This window comes from Camponotus vicinus, unplaced genomic scaffold (genome assembly GCF_025532165.1).
Source record: "Camponotus vicinus isolate PSW18456_S1 unplaced genomic scaffold, iyCamVici1.0 SCAF_14, whole genome shotgun sequence".
In the NCBI taxonomy this organism is placed as follows: Eukaryota; Metazoa; Arthropoda; class Insecta; order Hymenoptera; family Formicidae; genus Camponotus; species Camponotus vicinus.
In genome coordinates this window covers 5,900,636-5,926,024 of record NW_028141950.1, presented here as the reverse complement: position 1 = coordinate 5,926,024, position 25,389 = coordinate 5,900,636, and the positions used below count along the sequence as shown (strand labels likewise).

The following is a 25,389-nucleotide window of genomic DNA, read 5'->3' as shown; positions in this document are numbered from 1 at the left end:
GCGCGCCAACGATTTTACAGTCGACACGCATGATAAATTACCCAGGGGGGCAGGAGGAGCTCGCTCCTTCCTGCCCCTCCTCCCCTCGGTCACTCCATTCTTGGAATTTGTCGCGCAAAACGCGAGCGCGCTATAAATAATTCATAAATAATTCATCGATCGGGGCAGAAGCGAGCGAGCCGAAATCGACGTCGCCATCGACGATCCTCGACTCGATTCGCCTCCTCCTCCCCCTCCTGATTTTGTGGATTTCGCGGGAAATTTGGGAAATTCTCTAAAGAAAAAAAATTGCCGAGATTCTCTTCGCGTTCGTCCTAGAGCAAGATGGAGCCGACGCCGACGCCGACGTCGCGACGTCGGGTTCTCTTGGACGCCATGCGCCGCAGGCGACATTTCGCATTGGCTGGTAGCCGGCGTTTGCGCACCGCCAGGTCCGTATTGACTTTGCCGTCGTCCCTCCCCCGCCGGCCACCCCCGCGAGAAGCCGCAGACGTTCCGGCTACAGAGCCACATACACACACACGCACACGCACGCACGCGCGCTACCACGACACCCGCGCGAGACAAAGAGACGCGACGAGGAGCGCACAAAGGACGGTGGCTCGTTCTGGCATATAACGTGGAAGAGGGGAGAGGCAGGGGTAAGGGGCTGGGGCGGGTCGACTACTCGCGAGGCGAGTGTCTTACAATTGATTTTCACGCCAGTTTGATTTATTCCAACGCGCCACCGAGCGTCGCGCGTTTTTCGTGCCCGCGGGGCCAGCAGCTCCGAGTCCTCTCCGGAGGTGGACGGAGTCGGCCACGGTCGTAGTCTTGTCTTCTCCTCCTCGCCTTCTCGCTCCTTCCACTAGGAGTGTAGTCTTCCCTCTCTCTTCCTCCACCTTGCGCTTCCTCCCTTTCGATCGCGAGCGATTTATGGACTTCCAGGACGATTCTTTTAAGATTGGCCCACGAGACCCTTTTCTCCCATCGGCGTTTCCCTCTCGATCTTGGGACGCGGTAACCGAGAAGATCGATACTCGATGGAACGTAAAGATGGATAAGAGCTGGAGGGTGGTCCCAGTTTTTGGGAGAATCGTCGTCCTCCTCCGCAGCAGGAATCGGCCAGGATTAGAGACGCCACTGCCGATAGAGGTATTAGTCGTAATGCGCTGCTGGATTAACTCGCACAATGCGAGAGAGCTCGTCCTTGGCCGCGATTATCTCTCAAATTCATGGTACGGCTGTTGTCCGGAACAATACAGTTCAATTCGAGAGCCACGCACAACTAGTTATCCCTAGTTTCCATGTCCATAGCTTCCAACATTGGTGGCTAATTACGAAATACTCTTAAATTGTTAATAAAGTACATCCAGGTGTAATCTCAATCTCTATCAAACGCCTTGCATTTATATCGCCTTCCAATTAATAATACATCAGGCTCCAACTCTTCCCTCTTTCCTACACCCAGTGTTTCATTTACTCCTCGGTTATAATCTCGCAGTTCTAGCTACTACAGACTTTCCAACAGATAAATCATCTCCAACCCCCGTCGAGTTGTGTGTCCGCAGCGCGCGCCACCATTTCCTAAATCACCGTCAAATCTCCCACCTAGTCCTTGGTGGCTCTCCGGTCTCTGTCTCTTTCTCTCTGCCTCTCTCCCCTCGTTCGCTCGAGGGTGGCTCCAAGGGAGAAGTTCGTCTGAGCTGGAGCGTGCGCGAGGATGAAAGAAGGAAGGGTAGAGCGACAACCGCGGGATAGCTCCTGCTACCCTCCTGCTGCAACGGGACGCGAGCGGGATGGGATTGGTCCTTGATTGCTAGAGGGGTCGTTTCCCGGACTCGGGTGGGATACATCGAGATCGCGACCAATGATAGAGTGCGCAGCTGCCCCGGGGAATCGACGGAAGGGAATCCCTGCCAGGACGAGAGAGGAAGAATCCCCCACGTCCTTCCTACCCTCCTGACGGAGGGAGAATGAAGAGGCGCCTTAAATCGCGCTGTCGATGTATGGGGCGTTGCGAGGGTTCGCATGGGAAAAAGGATTACAATTGCGGAAGAGCAGGACGCTTTCACCGAAAGGAGCGCCGACGAATCGACCCTGGTCTCTTCAATGGTAAGCGACCAGTCAATCGGTTATAGATTGTTACATGCTGCTGATATTTGATATTATACTCGACAATTTGTATTCCAAAGAAAAGTATTGTATATATGTCATTCATTTTTTACATGTGTATCGCAGGCTTTTTATAAATTTTGCCTTTTCACGAAAATTTAGACTTCTATCAAATTCAGCGATTTATAAAAAAATCTCTTCAAAAATGAATTTTATATAAAAAAATCTGGAAAAATATATATAAAATAAAAGAATAGACATTTAATATTCAAAGAGAGAATACACGTCAATTAATCTCTCTTATTTTTATTTATTTCACGCTCTTACTCACGAGCGAGGGAAAGCTTATCGATTCGACACCCGCGCACGGCAGCTCGCGTTAACGACGACGACGACGAAGCGTTTTCTCGGCACGATATGCACGCGAGAAAAATTCCTGCGCTTTCTCGGCCGGTGCGCGATCGCGAGGAATTATTTCTTTGCTAATAAAGTCCGCCGATGATGCTCCGAGACTCAGGAGACGGTATTTCAGTGCCCCATAGTGTATTCTCTCAAGTTGAATCGGTGAAAATGTCACTGATAGGAGCAGTGATCCAAGATTTCGCCGGAGATGATGAATGTTTTATTGAAAATATCGACATCTTTGATTCTTTATCTCATGTCCCAATTATATAAATAAGATTGCATTTAAAAAATTAGTAATATGTGAACAAAGTATAATAAGTATGAAATTATTTGATATATAATATTATAATTATTTGATTATAATATTTATTTTTAATTAATTTAATATTTATTTAAATTATTTGATATATAATATTACAATAAATAAAGAAAATTTTAAAAGTAATATTGATTAAAACAGCACACTATCATTAATTAATTTTCCAGTGACACTTCATCAGCTGATTGGAAGGCTACACTTATAACTGATTATTAACTACTTTCAAATAATATATTGATTCCACTTGAGAGAATACATTTCGAAACACAATGATGGCTGTATCTATAAAAACTTTAAACGATATCGCAAATAGTTGCGTGGATTTATTTGCTCATCTAAAGTTTGAGGCAAACGATGAATAATAACTGGCAAGTCCAGCTTCATCTCTCACTCGTGAGAGATTGTTACAGATATTATCATCATTATTGTAAACTGATAAATATTCTTGCGAGTGAAACCTTCACTCGGAACGAAAGTGCGGAGCCATAAATGCACGCGTTCCGGAGAGCGGCGCTCGATCTATCGACGAAACAATTGTTTTCTTTGGACCGGAGCGGATGATCGATCGGCTTGTCGGCCGACCGGATCCGGTCGTCCAATCGCGACATACCGAATCTTAAGTAGCCGTGTACCGCGGGACGAAAGAAAGAGAAAAAAAGAGACTTTACACGCGCACGAAATAACGGTGTCGAGCGACCGACCGGCTTGAATTATCGCGTCAATAATGATCGAAGCGTGCGATCGGTGAACCAACAGGTAAGAGAGAGAGAGAGCAGATTGTCATTCGCCGCTCTCGTAAATCGACGTCGGTCCTTCTCAAGAGTCTGCCATTAATAATCATCCCGATCTGCATCCATCCGTTCCTCCCCCTCCGGTTATTTTTTTTTTCAATTTTTTTCAGAACGGAAATTCCTATATTAAAATACGAAGGGGCTGTCAGCTGGTTTTGACGGGAGAGTCGCGCGCGACCGCGCGATATTTTACGAGCTATCGGCGCAAAATCTAATCCCGTCTTCGGTTACTCCGGTTCTCCTCTCGGTTATGCTAACGGGATCCAATAACTTTGTCATGCGTCTCGTTTCGCCGGGGCGACAAGCCCGTGGGATTTATTTCGCGAATTTATGCGCGGAGCGGCCTCCCCCCCTCCCTCCCTCTCGCCCACAACAGTCGGAAGCAATTTACAAGTTAATAGGTTACGACGATTCGTTACTCGCGCCTCTCTCGCTGAATTTATTTCGTTTCGTCTGCTCGCACGCCCATCTAATTGGCTCGCCTGTCTCTCGCTCTCTCGCTCCTCTCTCTCTCTCTCTCTCTCTCGATTGGAAATTATATCCCGGCGGGAAGGATACTAAAACCGCTCGGAAACGAGGCGCACGAATGCTCGGTGTCGGCCCGAGTTACGGCGTCGTCTCTTTTATCAATTAATATAAATAACGCCACGAATGTTTCCGTGGCTCGTTCGTTATCTCGCGATTATAAATATTTATTTCTCTATCGTTTATTATTTTTTATCGTCGCGGGTTATCGTTTTAGTATAAACAGCTGTTTCTGAATTTTATTACTCGAGCGAGAACCGTTTAACGGCCATGTACGAGGAGTCTGGATCTCGAGTCTCGATCGGCGATCGATTCTAGATGCGCCGAAAGAGAAAGAGAAAGAAGGGACACTTATGACGGCGTCAAGACGAGGCGAGAGAAAGAGAGGAGAGGGACGACGAGCGTCGAATTCGCTCGCGCGCGTTGTATTCAAAGTGTGAACGGATGCAAATCCGCGTATCTCATGAGCGGAATTTTCAAGGAAGCTGAAAGATGGATGGAGCACGCCGGCGGCACCGGACAATACGCCGGTATTTGCATCTGGTACATAATTCAATCGCCGTGTTGTTGCCTCCTTTCTTCCCTCCCCCCTTCCTCCTTGAACCTTGCCACGCAGGATACGCGCTCTCATATCGATGAAAAATAAGATACTCGGGAAAAAGATTCTTCGACTTTTCCAATTTTGTCAATTTTTTAAACTTTGTAAAAAAATTTCCTGAAAATCCCCCGATCTTCCAGGCGTGTTTGGTCAAAATTCCGGATAAAAATAAATATTTTAACGATAGAAATTGTACATGTATTTAATAAAATTAAATTAATAAATTGATATTAATTTAATAAATTAAAATATGAAATAATAAATTGAAATATAAATTAAAATATGAAATAATAAATTTATTATTTCATACTTTATTTCATATTTCAATTTATTATTTCATATTTTAATTTGTTTCATATTTCAATTTATCATTTCATATTTTAATTTATTTCATATTTCAATTTCTTAAATTAATATCAATTTATTAATTTATTACAATAAATTAAAATGTGAAATAAATTAAAATATGAAATAATAAATTGAAATATAAAATAAGACCAGAGAGAAAAGGTGAATACAATTTTCAAGTCACATTTTTTAAATGATAATATCTCTCTTTCTAAGGATTTTTAGATACAATGATCCCAAATTGATATCTTGCTCGGGCTAAAATCTACGGTCTTTAAAACAGGTTCGGGAGCAACGTCGAAGGAGAGGCTTGCTCCAGAAAGGGAAACAAAAAAAGGAACCAACTGAAAGCAACCATCGGGAATATATCGCATAAATTAAAGCGTTACGAGTCGACGAGTCACGGCAGCAATTATTCCGGGGTGCGTTATGTGTGAAAATTTTCATATATGTATGTGTGTCGTTTCTACGTAAAAAGCGAAGGCGAAGGGAAATTTTCACGGCGCTCGCATGCGAAAAATACGAGCTGGCGAATTATACTTTCACGCGGCGGAATAATCGAGTTCGCGCAAGACGTATTCCAAGTCATTGCCCGGATTACTTTACGAGAGTCGCGGGCGCGCGCTTCGCGTGCGCGGGGGAGGAGAGCGGATGAGAGGGAAGGGACGGGCTGCGAAATCCTTTCTAGTTTTTTGCAACATGCGCGCGCGCCGAGGCGTGCGCGAGTCTTTAAAATGATTTCTGCGGAGCAAGAGCCCCGTATAAAACCACATAATGACACTTTATTAATGTCCCGATGAATTAAAATTCTCCTCCCACTTTTAATCTCAATTTTTCTCAGCTCTCTCTCCTCTCTCGGGATCGCTGCTTCCTTCGGATCGAATAATTTCTCCAAATTCCGGATGAAAATCTGAAAGCTTCTGTGAACATCTGTGAACAATCTTGATGGCTATTATGCGTTTGCAGCGCGAATGCACTATGCGTCTTCGGCAAGGTTAACGGGTCTCGTGGAGGGTTGCCGCGGCAGTGGCAGCTTCCGCTGGAATGTCCAGGAACGCCTGGAGGATCGTAACTCGACGAGCGTTGCACGGCATGAGCGCAGATAAGCATCGCCAGGACGCGAGGGGGAGACGGGGGAGCGTGTGTAGGACAGTCGTTAACGAGCGACTCTGCGCCCAGAAGGTTGGTCTTTCTCTCTTTTTCCTTCCTCCTTTCTCCCTCGACTACGACAACTCGCGGCTTCGAGCAAAGGATCATCTCTCTTCGTGCGACGTCGTCGAGAGAGTCGGTTCCGGTAGCGAACACGGACGCATCCCATTACTTTCTCACGTCCAGAGCAATTATATTAGTGTTTCAAATTAATTTGTGTTGTATTAATATTTATTTATTTTTATTAATTTATATTTGTATTATTTATTAATTTATTTGTATTGTATTATTTTTTTATTAATTTATTTGGATTGTATATTTATTAATTAATTAATTTATATTAATATTTATTAGTTTATTGATTCTCATTAATTTATATTTTCATTAATCTATCTTCATTAACTTATATTTTCATCAATTTATATATTCATTAATTTATATTAATATATATTTTTATTTATTTATATCCATATATTTTTATTTATAACATATGTATTAATATATTTGAAATATTAATATTTGGAAATATGAGAATAATAAATTACAAAAATGTTTACTCTTTGGAAGCAAGAATCGATTGGGCATCTTCATTTTTATTTCATTGCTGGAGAAATAAATTGAAAATTTCTCTAGAACTGAGCGCCATTTTTGGACAAATAATAAACATCCATATCCTAGCAATAACTACATGTTATGACAAATAAAAATTCCTCGTTAATATTTTCACAATTAAATTATATCCAAGAATACTGAAACTTGGTACTCCGCCATATTTTGCGCGATATCCTCCACGAAACGGCAGATTGGCGCCATATCGCAATATTCCATCCCACGTGTTGCAAAGGTAAGCCGCCCTTAAGGGCTTACGGTGGGGAGGGATATAGCGAGAGCGAGGAAGAGAGGTTTGAAAAGGAAGAAAGATAAAAAAGAGAAGAGAAAAAAAAAACGAAAATTTCCCAGCTGTTCGAGCCGACCTATCTTCGCCAAGGATCAAACATGGCGGACGTCGGTCGCAACGGGAGGGAGGGGTTTTCAACCCTTGCTATCTGCCTGATCGAAACTCGCCGTCGCAAAAGTTCACGGCGCACGCGTGTGCGTGTATTTACGTGGAATTCCCGAGTAAAGAGAGAAAGAGAAAGAGAGAGGGGGGGGAGAAAGAGGGAGAGAGGAGCTCGATAGGTACGCACAAAGGGAGGAAGAGGGAACACGGGAGCAATATGTGCCACGACTTTATTATTATATATACGGGGTGGCACCCGCGTGCGTTATACCTGGTGGCCGCCTTTTGTTTCCCAGATCGTATCGGCGCCCCGCTCCTCGGCGACGCATCTGTGACCGGATTCGATGCGGTGGACGCGACGGGGCGCTAAAAATGTGACATATTGCGATGAAGCCATATGCATTTGCGCGAATATATCCCCCTCTCCTCCCCCACTAGAGTATAAATCCTGCTTTCCGAGAGTAAAGTTTGGATTACGCGCGAGGGAAAGATGCGACGAAAATTTGATTCTTATTGACTAAATTGACAAAATAATAAAGTTAAAAAAATAATAAAATAATAAAATTAACGAAAACAAATTCTTGTCGCACTTTATTGAGAGTTTATGATAACATAGACCTTAATAAAGGTTTAATACGTCGATACTTCTAGGATAATATTTTTATATTTATACTAGACACTTCAGTCATTGCAAAAGTCGTTGAGACATTTCAATAAAAAAACGCGAAGAAAAAAAAATAAAATTTCTTGTAATATAAAATAATATTAAAAATAATCCTGTAAATTTGTTGCAAATTTCTTGAAATTATGACGTGACGGTGAAATCTGGGAACCGGAAATCTTCTATATAATCGCATAAAAAATTACGAAAAATAATTATTCTGTTTCTCCTCGAGTTCGATAAAAATATTTTTTATCGAATCGTATAATAAAACGATTTTCCCACGCGAAATATCCCATCATTGTCATACGTCGTTTATCGAATAGGAGAAGCAAGAAGGGAGAAGGGGGAATCGTCGTTCACGACGACCAGCCGTCATTTCACCGGGACAGGCAACAATCGAGGATAAATTTCGGCCGAGTGATTGCATGAATTTTTAATCCGGAAATAAGGCATCCAGATAAAGAAAAAAAAAAGAGTGACGGGGAAATTACGCAAAGTGTCGAAGGTGTCTCGTATCAAGTATATACACTCCCTTATATGCGAGTATCGCGTAAATAGACTCCAACACGGCTTTGAATCGATACATATTCTATTGACCGCGCTTCTACACCGCACGCACGCACTCACGCACACACACGCGTGAACGCAAATGAATGATGGGTGGGCGTGTCGGTTCATCATCGCGTCACAATATTTGTACGGGTCGTCATGGCGAACACGCGAAACGATTGTCTCTGTTTAATCAGTGAGGGTGGACAAATTGCGGGCGTATTTTTAATGTAAGTAGAAAATGTCCTCCGACGCTCTAATGATCGATTCGATTGACAAATTTCGATTCTTTCTCTTTCAAATTAAATATCTCAAAAGTCATGTATACAACTCGAAAAAAAAAATATTTATATATTATTATAATTTATTTATATATATTTATTATTATATATAAAATATTTTTAGATATGTTTTATATTTTATATTTTATTTTATGTATGTATAGAATTATATACATTGTATTCTTCATCAAAAAATGAACATCCTTTCCTTTGGCAAAATTTTCGGAAATGTATCGTCTTTTCGAAATATTTTATTCTCTTAAATAAATCAATACAAAGCATTTGATATTTGATTCATCTGAAAATTTTGGCTGCTTAATTCATTTAAAAATTTTGGCAATTTTATTATAATTAATTTAACATTTATATTTTTCGTAATAAAATTTGAAGGAAATTTTTGAAACAATTTTTGAAAAGTTTCTTGATCGGATCCTTTTCGAAACGACTTTCCTTTGAAAACGCGGAAAGTTTCGAGCAAAATCACGGCGCGTTTCACGAGAAGGAGAGCGATCGCGATGCGTCGAGCGGAGAAAGAGGAAAAAAAAAGGATTGCGAGAAATTATGGTGTTGCAGTGTTTTGTACAACTCAGTCAATTAACGCGTGGCGTGCTGGTTGGCATATAATTATTGCGGCGACGCCCGCCGGTGAAAAACTTTTGAATCCATCAACCTTGCTCTATCGCGCACCGAGAGGAGAAAGTGCGCGACGACGAGAGGGATAGTGAAACGCGCTGCAACGTCGATGCAACGAGAGCGTTCGTTGCATTCGGTTGCACTCTCTTCGTTCGACGGGATGAGATCTGGAGCGAGGGTTGACGAAAGAGCGAAAGAGCCTTGATCCTTGAAAATGTCTCTCCTTCTTGTTGGATTTGCAGGATTGTCCCAGCTTGAGTTTGTCTACTACTATTATTCTGTTTTCAATAAAATTCTTGTCTTTTCTTAATGACAATGAATGAAGAAAAAATTTTCAAATTGAAATTCGAAAATCGCAAATATGGTCATAGTAAAATGTACAGCCTGAAATCTTGATTAAATCCTGATATTTTAATCACTGAAAATATTTCTCTCTCGTATATTTTCGACCGTTCCAGAGATTTAACGCGAAAAAGTTCTAAAAATATTTTATTCTTTCCTATATTTTTTAATTACGTTGGATATTAATATTAATCCTTTCAGCACGGGATTTTTTATATCTAAAATGATTTCATTGTATTAAAAATTTGTTTTTATATGATAAGCCTCAAAACAATTAATAATAGAGCTCGTTGTTACATTTTTTGTATTCGAATCTAGATCTTTTGTTTTCCCTATTTTTTCCAGCATAAATAATGTATTTTTTTATCTGTTGGGCGATTTTTATCTTTTTAATGAGAAGAAAAGTGTCTTGTTTAAATTATTAAATGTAAAGGATTAGATAATCGAGGTCTACCAATTGCAAATTTTTTGTTTCGAACTATTTTTTTTTGTTTTTCAACAATACTTTCAATTAGTTGTAGTATAAAATCAGGAAAAACCAACAAATCTAAAGGATTTCTCATTTTAAATTTCTGTACTATTTTTATTCTATTAAAAAATCGCAAGATATTTGATTGAGATTTGAAAGGTTTCGATCGCGAGATATTCGAATTACTAAATATTAATTAATTTTGTACCGTCAAATGTGACAAAGGATTTTAATGTGCAAGATAAAATGTAAGAGTAATTTTAAGATGCACTTTATATGTGCATATGATATAAAGAGAAAAGAAATTCCAGAGTGTCTATTTAATTTTGTAAAAAAATTCTCTGATCTTCCAGGATATTTTCGTTCAGTTTCCAAGTAAAAAGACTTTTTTAGAATTTTTTTGAATGCACTTTTCTATAATAAGTTTTTTTATTGTGTTGTTTTCTAATGTTTCTCATTTTTACGAAGAAAATACAAAGAGCTATTTAAGTTTCAAGTGCTAGATTTGAAAATGTATTAAATAACTTTCGTAAACATTTTTCATTCTGCATAACATTTTTAATTTTTTATCGTTAAAACTACAATAAAAAATATCTACTCTACCCTATATTCTGTCAAGTTCATTAAGTATATAAACAGAAATATAGATGCAGATATTTATAATATAATACATTTTAAACACGCACAATTTAATTGGCTTGCCAACTGGCTACAATATAAGAGCAAAATTATCAGAGCGAATTTAAAAAAAATTCCAAAGAATTCTCTGTTTTTTTCCAAGTGTAAAAAAAATCTCTTTGAGAATTTCAGATCTTTCCAGGGAATAGACACTCTGAATTCGATTCTTCCGCGACGATTGTAGAAGGACGAAAAGTGCGAGCCATAAAGCAGACGTTTCGTGATCGATTCCGCGAATTCTCGTGAGTGTTTAGCCAGATCGAATCGCAATCCGGGAGAAGAGTCCGAACGACGTCGACGACGAGGGGGAAGGAGGAAGGAGGAAGAGCAGGGCCGGCGGTATCGAGTTTCCGCATCGGTACTTCGGACGAGCCTGCTCCATCTACATAGGTGCCAAGCCGAGTCGCCAAAAATAGATCGAGTTCACACGAATTCTACGAGCCGATCGCACGAAACCTCCACGGCTACCGTTTTCATGCGATATCGATCGGACGCGACGGACGCTCCCGACATATATTGTGTGTGCATCGAACTTCGAGCTACGATTGAAAATCACGCTCGCGAAAACGATCCGAGTCTCCGTGTTCCTTTTATAAATGCGGGGAAATTTAGTCTGTATACATATATTTATATACGATTTTATTTAGTGCCCTCTCTTGAATGGGACCAGATGATATCATCGATAAAAAAGGGAGAATCAATTTGTGGCAATGGATGTTTCGATTAGCGATATTAAAATTAAAATGCATCTCATAATATTATATATAAAATAAATTTTGTAGCAATATATGTTAAAGAAACATAAATTTGATTAAGAAAAAAAATCTGGATTATTTTTTGTGAATTTATTACATTACAGTATAATATTGTAATTAATTTATTTTTAAGAAAATTTTTTTTGTATTTAATTTATTTTTATAATTCTTTTGTATTTAATTTATTTTTATAATTTTTTTCTATTTATTTTAAATCACTTTTTTTGAAAGAAACTTTCACAGACATATATCTAGGATGTAACATGTATAATTAAAAGTTCAGAATTATTGCAAGGCAATATGTAAATAATTTTGAATTTTTTTTAAAATAGTGATTTAAAATAAATAAAAAAGCGCGAATGTCTTTATAAATTCCAAGTCACTTAACATGACACGAAAGATTATTTTGCGGCATCTCTCTTTCCCACCCTCTTTCTCGCTCTCATCGCGTAAATAAAAAAATTATACGCCTCGTGTAAAAATAGAATTGCAAGCGCTATGAAGAGAATTGACTCGAGGCCTCGACTTTTCGAAACAATCAGTTCGATCAATTTCAATCGATTAGACTGTCAAGATCTCGCCTTCGACGTGACTAAGGTGTTCCCCGGAATGTTCTCGTTAACGAAGGCGCACACAAGTGTCGAAGAGGACTCTTTGCGCGACGAAAATTATTCGACTCAGTCATCGGGACGATAGAGCTGCTAATCATACGAGAGAGAAGAGCGGAGCACACGCGGTATTAATCAGCGGGTACAGGAAATTAACTTGGCCTTGTTTTATCTTGCATTCTGATTACCACGTCTACGCGAGAAACGCGCAACTCGCCTTCTCTCTCTCTCTCCCACCGCTAATTAAGTATGTGCATTTCGCTCGAAGGAAGCGATCAAGGACACTCTTTTGCGAATAAGGCGTACAAACTCGTGTAATAGATGCGCGTGCAATTTTTTTTCCTACAGATCCAAACGTCAAATTAATTTCCCGACATGTCGATATGTAAAAAATTCACTCGACACGTGTCAATGTGTTGGATTAGGTTCAATTACGCGAAGCGTCAATTACTTCCTCGCCATTTCTCGGGACATTTATAACGAGTATCCTATCAATCCAGCCTCGATAAGATCATAATCTGCTTAAAGGTGGCTATTTTTCCTATCGTATAGTATTTTAATCGAGCAAGTTATGCATCTACTCGCTCAAGTATGATAATCGTAAGAGAAGTAACGCAGCTTAGGTACTTACCAGGCGTCGTTTCGGCTTGATGAGGGGTCGATTCTGGCCGTTCATCTTGTAATAGAGGCCGCAGGCGTTGCAGAGGTAGTGGCCGGTGCCGTCCCGTCTCCAGAGAGGTGTCGAAGTAGCTCCGCAATTCACGCACTCGCGACCCTCTACCGGGATTTCCATCCCGACGGAACGAAAATCATGTTAATTCAGTCCAGACGTTACCAACTCGTTGGCGTGAAACGTCAGATCGAGTCGCCGGAGTCAGCCTCCTCGATCCTCGATCGCAGACGTTTCTCGCGCGAACTCGAAAGCACGTTGATCGCCCGAAGGAGGCACCCTCGTCGGCCCCTCTATCTTTGAAATTGTTGTGAATGCACTTGGAAGACTCTAGTTTCGACGAGGGTGCCAATTTTTATGATGAATTATTCTTGTAAACTCCAAATGTCATTTCTTCTGGTAGTTTAAATTAAGTTGCTGTACACGTGAAAATATATTCTCGATGTGAGAGAGAATGACTTGGACGATCAACGTGCGTTCGCGAGAAGAAATTTGCAAGACAGTCAGGTGACTCGTGAGAGAGAACTCGCATGCAGTTGCAGACAAACCATACCAAGCGATTACCAGAGCAAAAGCAGAGTCTCCTTAAGACCATGGACTTTTGTAGGATTCACGGATCGAACTTACGTCAGAGTGCGATTGGTTAGTCCCAAGGACATCGTGAGAGAAGGAAGCGAGTGTTAAAAGTGGAGCAAGGAACCTGGGGTTTCTCGTTCACGACCATTCGTCCCTCCCAGTCTGTCATTAAACCAGATGACACGAAAAGAGGGGTATCCAAATTTATATCTCTTGATCTACATCATCGTGTCTCTTCACGATACACATACAAGCCGGAAGCTTCCTCTCTTCGCGGTGAGAGAGATAAAAATTTGGATCCTCGCGACGGAGAGGAGAGAGGGGGAGGAAGAGGGTGGGACGAGACAGCAAGGATCGCTTCTCCCGAAATGCGCGTCTCCCGAATCGTCCTCCGAGCTGCGTCCTCCGCGAGGATATGGCCGAGAGTTTATCGGCCACTATACTGAAAAGGATCACTATTAAGCTGCGTCGAGAGTCGTTTCCGTTGGCGACCGAATTGCCGATTGCTCGCTCGCGATTATACGATCGAGCGCGATTCGCGACGTAAAAGTAAATCGGTATCGTTCCAGCGGCCATTTTCGCTCATCTTAACGATGCTCGTAAAAGCCGACTACCTGCCTATTAGGATCGCGAGTCCTTTGGCGCTAATCAGATCTGTCGTCGATACATCTCATGTACGTGTGTGTCGATTGTCGTTATAAAATTTATAATGCAATTTATGTTACAAGTATTTTAGGGTTGCACGAGAATCAAGATAATATTTATAATAATATTGATATCGAAAATTTTCAAAGACTTTAATCTTGTCTTGAGTGAATCTTTGTAGCAAAAATCTCTCGTCTTGTATTCGTCTCGATTTTATTAATTTTTATATAATATTAAACGATTAAAAAAAATAATATATTTAACATAATCTTTATAATATAATTTAAGATAAAAAATTATTACTATTTATATCATTCGTTTATTTTTCAAAATTCACAACACACACATATATTTTTATTGTCTTTATGAAAAGGCAGTTTCATAATTGCGTAAAATTCTATACTGTTTATTTTATTTAATATATTAATTGTTTGTAAATTTATTAATATGTTTATTTATTAAATAAGTTTTTTAAATTCATATATAATTTTTCTCATCTCTAATTTCTAAATATATATTTTAGCTTCTTTTAAAAATGAATAATCTTGAAAATCAATCTCGAACTAATTAAAAATCTCGTCTTGATTTTCGAGACGAGACAAGACAAGACAATATCAAGAGCAATCTTGGCAACTCATGCAACCCTATAGCGTTTTAAAAGATGATATTAATACCAAAAAAGGTGTCGGATGATCGTGTGTAATCGCGGTATCGATTGAACCGCGCGTCGCTGATTAATGACCCGACCTGGATTTAACGGCGAAATTTGACGTTGCGGCGGGACGTAATTCCGGCGCACGTAACGTAGGTCTCACGTATATAATAATTGCCGACACGCGAGCGGCTCGTTTGCGGGCCCCACCAGTACGTATGCAGATGATCCCATAACGGAAACGATCGAACCGAGTCCATCTTTCGTCGACGCTTCTAAGGCTCCTCTCGCGAACGAGATCCTGCGTGAGACCTAAGCTAACCGGATCCGACCAAGACTTAACGCTCGCCCAATTGCCGTCTCGATGGCCGGATCGATCCTGGAACTAATTGGAAGGACCCACCCGGACTCGCTCCTCGGCGCCTTAATTCGATTTCGGTCTTATCGAATCCCGGCAGATTCCAGGGGGTGATAACGAGCATCGTCGTCGTCCTTGTCGATGGCTGCGAGGAGTCCTGATCCCCTCGTGTCGACAATAACCAAGCGGCGATCAATCTCGGTTCCTCCTCGCCGCTCTCTGATTCGATTTCGACCCGCTGATCGCTGATTAAATCATCATCTTGTCGTTTTGATACTGGACTGCTTTCCTCTTTGCTCAACAGCGGTTGCTCTTCTCGCATCCTCGCCGATTTGTATTCATCACCGATCGATTAATGACGATTGTTATATACGTCATTGATGATAGCTTCCAGCTGGACAATTTTCCCTTATTACACCGATGCCTCCTATGACTATCGATCCGATGGAACGGGCGGACAATTTTCGGACGCGAACGATGGATATCAGCCACGAAACACACCGACGTGACGCTCGTTTGCGTCGAAATATAGTTCTCGTGTCAAAAGGTGACGGTAAAATGGCCGATTTCACCCCTAAAGCGTCCGACTCGCTCTCCCGTTTTCGGAGACACCTCCGACCTTAACGCCAGGCGTGCAGCAAAGTGCGCTTCCGTTTCGACTTTCCCGAAACTTTCATTACGACACGAAACACCTGATCGCGCTCCGGAAATAAGATTCTCTCGCAATTGCTACTTTGTTATCTCGACATACATATCAAATAGGAACATTACACGGTTACGATAATTTTTTATCCCATCTAATTTTGTTCACGTACCCTTCTAATTTTCCCAGGGACGTGTTGAGTAAAATAAAATACACTTTGAATTTGCCATCAGCGCGTCGAGTATTTTACGCCGAGATAAAAGATCTCCATCTGGGAGGAAAATCCCCTCGTAAGCGTTTCGCGAGCCGATCGTAGCCTATTGTCGATCGCGGAAACAATAACGGGCGAGGGTATTTAGGCCCGGGAGGCACCGGTGGTCGTTGGAGCGCGAAAGAGGATCGGCAGAGAGCGGAGGCGGAAGGAAACCGCCGCTTGTCCCGTGCCACTTCTGTCATCAACGGCCGAGTTATGATTCAGTACGAGGGAAGCGGCGTTCCGTCACAAATCTCGCGCTGGCCCCCGACTACCTTTCCCCTCTCCCTCCCCCTCTCTCTTTCCTTCTCCTCCACCTTTCTTCCTCCGTTAATTGCCCGTCGCGATTCTCTCGAAACTAACGGGACCCCCGAAGCAAAGCTTCTCCTCCTCGATGACTCTTCGTTCCACCTCGTCCCTCCCTTCCTGGCTCCTCTCGCGCAAAAGGATCTTTGCCAATCCCCGTCTATCGTGTTTCTATTGCTCAAACGACACCTCCTCTTCTCAGGCACCGGCTTCTCGCAGCTGCCAGTTGCGAAAGTCGCTTTTCGCGGGCGATTTTCTCGGCGATGGCTAAAGCAACGGGTGCCTTCCGTCTGGCTTCCTCTTTCAAGAGAGACTCCGACGCGGCGCGGCGGCTGTCGTGTGTGGGTACGTGTGCGTGTGTGTGTGTATACGTGTGTCGTAAGTCGATTCAATTAGCGGGCTTCCATGCCGCGAAGCCGGGGGCCATTGTTCCCGGAATTGGGATTTTTACCACGCCGCCGGCGCCGCTACGCTGCCCGAAGCAACCGGCCATTATTACCGCAATCAGCGTATCCGGCATTTTTCAACCGTTTCTCATTTCCCCGCCACCTTCTTCCTCCCCCTCGCGACTCCGTCCGCGACGAGCGTCGCCGCGCGCGCAATTTCTTGCGAAAAAAAAAAAGAGGAAAAAATTCCCCCGAAGAACTCGTCGCCGCGATAATCGCGATCCGCGAGACGAGAAAAAAATTGTTCGCCGAAAAATGGTCTCCGTGGACTCTTTGAGAGGGAGCTTTGCCGTGACAAAAACAAAAAACGCAGCGCTAGCCACACCACATCGAAAAAAAACCTGTGCTCTTCTTCCGTCTTCTTCAGCATGTATGTTTTGTGTGTATGTGTGAATGTGTCTGTGTATTTATATAGATAAGGATACATATAGAGATATATATAATATATATTGTGTGTCACATCTCTCGAAAATCGGGTGTGGTGCTTCGCGCTCGCTCTCTCGAGTGGGTGCCACGCAAAAAACACATCAGTGAGGCAAAATACAAAAAAGATCACAGTCACAGTGCCTCCCTCCCTCTCTTTCTCGCTATTGTGATACTGTTGTGATACTGCTCGACCGAAGAAAAAAAAGAGAAACGGGTGGATTAAGCGTAAGACGACCGTCACCGAAAACTCACGGTTAAAAAAAAATCAAAAATAAACGCAACAAGAATACCTGTATTTTCTCCTCTATTTGTTTGTTCGTCCGGACGATAATTACTCGAAATATTTGCGAGATATATCGACTGGACGTTAAATGAGGAGGGAAATACAGATGAAACGAAAATGATTTTCAAGAGAAACTAAAAGAATTTACTTTTTAAAAGTGAAATAAAAGTAAAAGAAATTGATAAAAAATTTAATCGAACGTAAAACGAGTGGAAGAGGTTTCAAAATTAGAAAGAAAGTGCATTGGCGTCGATTCTTGTACATTGATTTGAATAAATTTCACGAGATATGAATCAGATTCCTCGATAGTGCAATATAATCACAAAAATTAAATGAAAATGAAACTGTTGGAAATTTACACACGAGTATCTTTAATTTTAACAATCGACGCCGGTGCAAAGAAGCAAAACTAAAGAAAGCAAACAATGATGCAAAGAAACGCATAATAAATAATACAAGGAAATCCCAATATTAATTTGACGCGGGAAAAATGTCATTCATCATTCATACCCCTCGAATAGCACAGATCGTATATTAAAAAATAAAAAAGATCTTATAAACCAAATATGTGAAAAAAAAGTCTTAAAATCCGCTTGATAAATATTAAATAAAAACAAATTAGTTAAAATATCTCTTCAAATTTTCACAGAACCCAAGGGAGCTTTTAAAATAATTTCCAAGACATTTTCCCCGCATGAAAGAATATTAGCAACAGAAAGATAAAAACGAAACCGAGGAAAAAGAAACCCAAGGAAACGACCCGGGGGAACCCAAAGGACGAAGATAACAGAAAGAGAACCGTGACAGAGACGCGCGTGCCGCTTACCGGCGGACGTCCTCGACTTGTTCCTCGGCTTTTGCTGCTGCTGCTGCTGCGCGGAGGGCGAGCCCGGCGTGTTCCCGTGCGCGTGACCGACTAGCAGCTTCGAGTCCGCGACGCCGGTCAAGCCGCCGCCGCCGGAGGCCGCGTTGCCGGCCCCGGCGGCGTGGTGACCGAAAATACCGGCGACCGCGCCGCCGTTGTGCGGATTGTGGGACGACGCGGCGGCGGACTGATGATGATGATGGTGATGGTGGGTGGCGGCGGGGTACTGCAGATGCTGGTACATGTTGTACGCGCTCGCGGCCGAGTCGTACTGGGGACCGGAAGTGGCGTGGTGGCTGTTGGCCGCCGCCGCGACGGCGGCCGCGGCCGCGGCCGCGTAACTGTCTCTGCAGGGCGAGACCGGGCCGCCGCCGCTGCTGCCGTTGCTGCTACCGTTGCCAGCTGAGGTGCCACCGCCGCCACCGCCGCCACCGCCGCCGCCGCCGCCGCCACCGGCCGGCACCCCGTTGTTGCTCTGATACGCGTCCTGCTGCTGTTGTTGCTGCGTGGTGCTCGCCTGTTGGCTGCCCGTCACATTCCCGGATTGGTTATTACCTTCTCGCTGCTTCACCTGGCCGGCGGACGAGCCGTTGGTGCCGGGACCGTTGCCGCCGTTGTTGGAACCGTTGTGCTGCTGATGGGGCGGCGAGGGCGCCCCGTGATGGTGGCCGAGCATCACCGTCGGCTTGATGTCGCACGAGCCGGCGCCGGACGCGCTCAGCGCGTCCTGATGATGCATGAAGGCGCCCATCACCGCCGCGTGGGCGACCGCCGCCTGGTACTCGCTGGCGGCGCCGCCGCCCAACCCGGACAGAGGGTTGCCGCTGTTGTTGTTGTTGTTGTTGGCGCTCGTCGAGTTGTTGTTGTTGTTGTTCGAGCTGGAGGTCGTGCTGGCGGTTATGCTGTCGGGGGTAGCGTCCTTGGGCGGCGTCGGCGGGAAGGAGAAGAGATGGTGGCCGGCGCCGCCGCCACCGTGACTCGACAGACTTCCGCTCGTGGGCGGCAGCGAGGATCCCAGCGGGCTCTGCGGCTTCTCGTCGCTCACGGCGCCGCCCGTGGTCGCCGTCGTCGCGGGGAATCCCCAGGGCGTCTTCGAGGTGTCGGCGCTGCTGCCGGACAGCCACGGGTGGAGAACCGAGCTGTGAAAGTGCGGCCGGCAGACCTGGCTCACCGGACCGCTCGACACGCCGCTGCTCGACATCCTCGCTGGAAAAGCGAACCAAACACGTGAGACGTTAGGTGTCGGATGATGTCACGACGGGTTATCTATGATCTAGGCATTTCTATCGACAAGTAATAAGTTCCTACGTCCTAATACCACTGATGGAATCATCAGGCGCTCGCGACTCCGATGCAAATGGGGTTTTTACTCTTCAAATGAAAGCAGCGCGAACAAGACAAATGTAACAGACGTTGAAAGCGCTGATCATATTGGCTGATTTCAATTACCGCGGCGATAAATACTTTTTATTGACTCCGTCTTGTACGAAGCGCGATGCCAAGTGATCGAGCAGGTGCGCGATCGCGCTTCCTTCCAGGAATCGATCATCTGGAAATGGTAGCCGCGAGTCTAGACATCATCTTAGCAACGGTTCCTTCGCGAGAATCCGATTGAACGATCGGCTTTTATACCGATCGTAAAGGCTACTCTAATTGCGGTGGACGTCTTAATTAAGTGCAAGGTCCACTTGCTCGTTGCGGGGTCTCGCGGAAGGATTCCCTCTTCATCTTGTCCAGCTACGCGAGATACATACCTGCTCGAGTTTGAATCGCGATTCGGACGCGTAATTAGTCGTTCATTAGCGATATTACTTTCGTTATACGAGCGTCTTTCCTTCGCGTGCAAAATTGCACGGCTGGCTTCGCGTTGCTCCGTTCGTTTTATCGAAAACTTGACTGCGTCAAGTGTCGGGGCCGGAGAAACGTTCGTCTGACGTTAATTGCAGTTCGAGTTTGAATCGGACACCGCGTGTAGCGTGCAAAACTCGCAGACTATATAACGATTCGCCGTCAACTTTTTATAATAGCTGCATATACTTGATTTCGGATGATACTTGCATCTTCTGTTGCTCGATAGGGACTCGTGGGATCGCGTCGGGATCAACGTACCTAACGAAATAATAACAACGAACGACGACTCCTCTGCCAATGGTCGTAAAAATAAACGCAATAGCGTAAAAACAATTGCGTTTAATGAGAAGATAATTAACGGTAAAAAAAAAAAAAAAAACTGGCGCGACGATATCCGAGATTAGAGTGACGTTTGTGGGACAAAAATGAATGGGCAATTACGACCGTCCTGCGACGATACGGTCACCTATGTCATTAATGAGAGCTCATTACGCATCAAATTAATTATCCTCGATTATTATCTTACAACGACGACCACGACCACGACGTGGACGACGACGACGACGACGACGACGAGGACGTCGGTCCATCTAATTAACCGATCCCCATCTCTCTCGCCGCCAGGAAAGTGCAGCGTTCTTAATATCCGTGCAAATTTGCGGATGCACATTGTTGCCAGCGAATGCCAGAGCGCGCACATGCGATGCATGCAAACCCGGCTTTACGGGTGGGTCGGCCCGGTCGGCCGATCGATATATCGAGTGGTTCTTGCCAACAACGCCGACGTCGCTCCACCTTCACGGCATACGCTGATAACAAGAGGGAACGATGTTTTACCGAACCGCGCCTCGTCCTGTCTCTCCCTCCAATTGTTAATTAATACGGCATTAATTTCAGAGAGCGTCGCATCTCTCGCGTTTATACCTCTACAGGGTGTCTCTCTTGTGCAAAAAGATTCCCTGAAAATTCCCTGTGATTTTTCAGATATTTTTGTTTCAAATTCCAGATAAAGAGATTAGTTTTGAAAATTCTTTGGTACGATTTTCTAAAATAAATTTCGAAAAATACAAAGCCTCTTAAATTTTTTAAGGATTAGATTTTAAATTAAAAAAAAACTGAATAACTTTCGTAAAATAATTTTTCATTTGCATACAATTTTAATTTTCTTTCATCACTAAAAATTATTTAATAAAAAATATATAAACAAAAATAGATATATATTTGTGATATACTTTAAAAGCATAATTTGCTTCGCTTGCTTCGACTGCTTATAATATAAAAAGAAAATGATCAGAAAGAATTTTAAAAAATCCCAATAAAATTTCCAAAAAAATTCCCTGATTTTTCAAGGTACAAAAGAAACCCTTGAGAAATCTAGATTTTCCAGGGAATAGACACCCCCTATTTTGGTGAACGTCGAATATAAACTCCATGATTTTTTAACGCAAATGTAAAATTGATAATCAATTTTTTTCTATAATATATAAAAATTTTTATGACTATAGAAATTGGCGACGATGGCGTTGGGTGGTTCGCGGAAAGTGGCCGCCGTCTAAATTTAGAGGGGCGCGAACACAATATTACGAATACAGCGGGCAGCGAGAGACGAGCAGCTGCGGCTCTGTAATTAATCGGAGCCAACGATGGCCTGTCTGTAATTGGATCCGCTGCATCACACGGCGCAGCCGCGATGAAAAGTAAACAGGCTCTATGCTTTCGGATCCCCCGACTATTTCGTTGCACCCCCACCCCTTCCCGCGAATTAACGATCTCTCATTAACGATGCTCTGCCTCTCGTGGAACGCGATTCCGCCATCTTTTCATCGTCCCAAACGTGCGACGTTAAGAAGAGAACCAGTTTTCAATCTTTCAAATAATTTTTCCCATAATTCATGTAAACGAGCATTAAGCTCGTCGTCTTTTCTTCTCGCAGCAACGAGAGAGAAAAGAAAGTGTATGCGAGGGGTCGGGGGTGAAGAAGGCAAGAAATGAGCAGACGGGAACCAAGAAGAGGGAACCACTTCGCACTCTCGACGCAATAAAAACCTTCATGCGATATTTATCGCGCTTTCCGCCCCCTCGACCTTTCCTCCCTCGCGACTGCCGTTTTTACGGGATTTCACGAGGCTTTTTTGCCCTCCCCTCACCCCGGGGGACGGCTCTCTTTCCTCGCTCCCTCTCTTACTTCCCCCCTCGTGTCCCACCCTGACAGACGTGCTGACATAATTCTTTCTCGCTTATCTCGACGCGATATTTCTGTCGACCCCGCAATTTTATCTGCAGTCGCCGATCAGCCATGGAACGAGGAGCGCGTTCAGGCAATATGGTTGTTGAAGAGCTCCTCCCATTGCGCGTATTCTCGAAGAATATCGATGATTTTTCGAGTCGTCTAGAATAGGATCTTACAAATCTAGTCATGGTACACCTAGTCGCAGGGTTTCGCAAAAAAAATCTGATGAAACTGATGTCAATTAACGAATCCAAAACTTGACAGGAGACCAGAACACGTGGATTCAAAAGAGCGTTCATCCCAACAAGATGACATCTCTGTCTCTCGATCATCGGATCTATCTTTGCACTATTAAGGCGACATCGGGCCAAAAATACTGACCTCGGGATCGACGAGACGCCCACCACGCGAGCTACAACCGAATATACAGCCCATGTCGTATATTAACGGCGATATTATGCTAACGATATTGATTTCCTCACGATCGTTTTACTCTCGCCGCATCAAATTTCGACTTGGCGATTAAAAGTCGATCGGAGGACGAAGAGATGGGAGAGAATCGCTTCTTCGACTCCGAGACGGTCTCTTGATCTCCCCCTCTTATCCCACCCCCGCCCCATCTTCGCTCGGAAAATACATTTTCCGCCTCTCGCTCCGCCGTTAGCCGCGTCATTAAATATACGCGTCGCGTATCTCCTCCTCGCGATATTATCCGACCGGCTGATTCCTAGATAATAGCCGAGGGTTTTGCGCGCGCCGGTTATAACGAGATGCCCGCTCGGCGTATCATGAATATTCATGAAAAATCCATGGATACGGTCACTGTTGTATCGTGGCGAGATCGGCACGACGGCAGATAACGCGTTCGCTTCTCTAACCGCATTTTTTTTGCCCCCTAATACGCAACGCCAGTTTAAAAAGTTACTCCGGTAATGTTTGTAAAAATTTTTTTTTTGCATTTTTGTCGTGATACTGCCTCGATTTTCTCACGTTTATTTGGATTCTAGGGGATTTCGATAAGTTTGATTTATATGCATAACAGAGATCGAGATTTTATTTTGTACAGCAAAAACAATAAACGAACAGTTTTCACAATTTATTGTCAGAAATTTAAGAGAGAAACTTTCATAACAATCATAGATTAAATAGTTTTAAAATGAATGTTGGATTCAAAATTGAGGTCGAAAGTGGGAGAAAGATTTTGATTCTCTTATCTAATCTCGACTCTCTACAGAAATCAAACTTTTATTTTGTATACCAAAAGCAATAAACAAACAATTTTCCATTTATTGTTAGAAATTTAAAAACAAACTTTCACAAAAATTATAGATTAAATAATTTCAAAAGAGGATAATCTGAGATTAATTAACACATCAAAAAATGAATGTTAGATTTAAAATTAAAATCAAAAGTAGAGAAGAAAGACTCTCTTATCTAATCTTGACTTTCTATAGAAATCAAACTCTTATTTTTTGTGCATATGAGATAATTATTCAGTTTTTTATTTTATATAGCAAAGACTGTTATTGTCTTCCATTTTGTTAGAAATTTAAAAGTAGAAGAGAAATCTTGACTCTCATATTATTATCTCATATTATATAATTTTAATTCTCTCTTCTAATTTTGATTCTCTATTCATTTTGTACAGCAAAGACAATAACAGTTTTCCATTTATTGTTAGAAATTTAAAAAAAAAAACTCACAAAAATTATAGATTAAATAATTTCAAAAGAGGATAATCTCAGATTAATTAACATATCAAAAAATGAATGTTAGATTTAAAATTAAAATTAAAATTTAAGAAAGAAAAATCATAGGCAAAAATAGATTTAAAAAAGATGATCTGAGACTAATTATAACATATCAAGAGATGAAATATCTGATTGAAAATTGAGATGGAAACAAATTTTCGATTCTCTAGCGTATGTTAAATTCGCCTCATCACATTGTGAGCGATATCGTCAGAAAGGCGGAGGAGATCGGTTCGATTAATCGCTTACTCGATCGGCCGAGCATAGATGATTCAGGAGCGGATCCACACCCACGCTTACTTGACTCGAGAGAAACAGACAGCAACACCGATTCCGGTAATAAATTAATATGGTAATCGCGATACGCGCACCAATTATCGACGACGAGAAATAGATCAGGTTTATCAGGCACACCTGCGAAACATATTGTCGACATTATTTTTTTACTTTTTTTTCCCTCTCTTTTCTTTCGCATCGTGAAAAACCGCGACATATTACGCGGCCGAGATACGCAAGTCTCGCGATCCCGATTTACATTTATATTACTACGTGCCATGGTTATGGGCGAGGATCAAAGCGGCGAGTGAAAGCCGCGAAAGCCGCATTTTCCAGCCGACGAAACGGCCAATTCGCCGAGAAAAACGCTTCCAGAATCTCGTCTACTAATCCCCTTCCCTCCTTTTGAATTTTAGAATAAAAGGTAATAACCAACAATGCGATAACGATGTCCCGAGCATCAAAAATTTTTCCTTATTTTTGATCAATTTAATATTCAACCTAATGTTTAGTTTATTTTGATACTTTGAGCAGACAAGATATACTCTTTTAAAAAAGAAACAACTTGTAATTTTGTCGAAAATTTATATTTTAGATCTCCAATGGAAAAATTATTTATTTATTATTTATTACAAAATAAGAATCACCCCTTTTCTTGATTATTAGAATGAAAAATATAATTAATAATGCAATAATATCTCAAATCAAAATTTGTTTTCTAGTTTCGATCATTGTTTTCAATTTTATTTTGATACTTTGACCAAGATACTCTCTTTTAAAAAAAGAATTCATGTTGTAATTTTGTCGAAAGCTTCTATTTTAAACCTCCAAGTGAAAAATTGCTGATTTACTATCTATTACAAAGTAGCAGCTCAATTTCTATGTAAAAAAACCTATCAAATTTTCTATAAACGTGAAAAAATTCAAGTTTAAAATAATAGCAAAATTTC

At 42.3% G+C, this 25,389-nt stretch overlaps 1 protein-coding gene across 4 annotated transcripts in view; it reads right to left on the bottom strand.

The window, feature by feature from the left end:
- Positions 1–25,389, bottom strand: part of LOC145964802 (uncharacterized) — an 81,583-nt gene that overhangs the window by 42,127 nt on the left and 14,067 nt on the right. For 3 of the 4 annotated variants that reach the window (XM_083087913.1, XM_083087917.1, XM_083087914.1), the window contains exons 3-4: positions 18,293–19,537; positions 12,843–12,985 (exon numbers count right to left, since the gene is read on the bottom strand). In XM_083087913.1, the coding sequence (XP_082944039.1) occupies positions 12,843–12,985; positions 18,293–19,537 (1,388 nt within the window). Of the gene's footprint in view, positions 1–12,839; positions 12,986–18,292; positions 19,538–25,389 lie in introns of all 4 variants that reach the window. The other variant, XM_083087915.1, reaches the window with a different exon arrangement.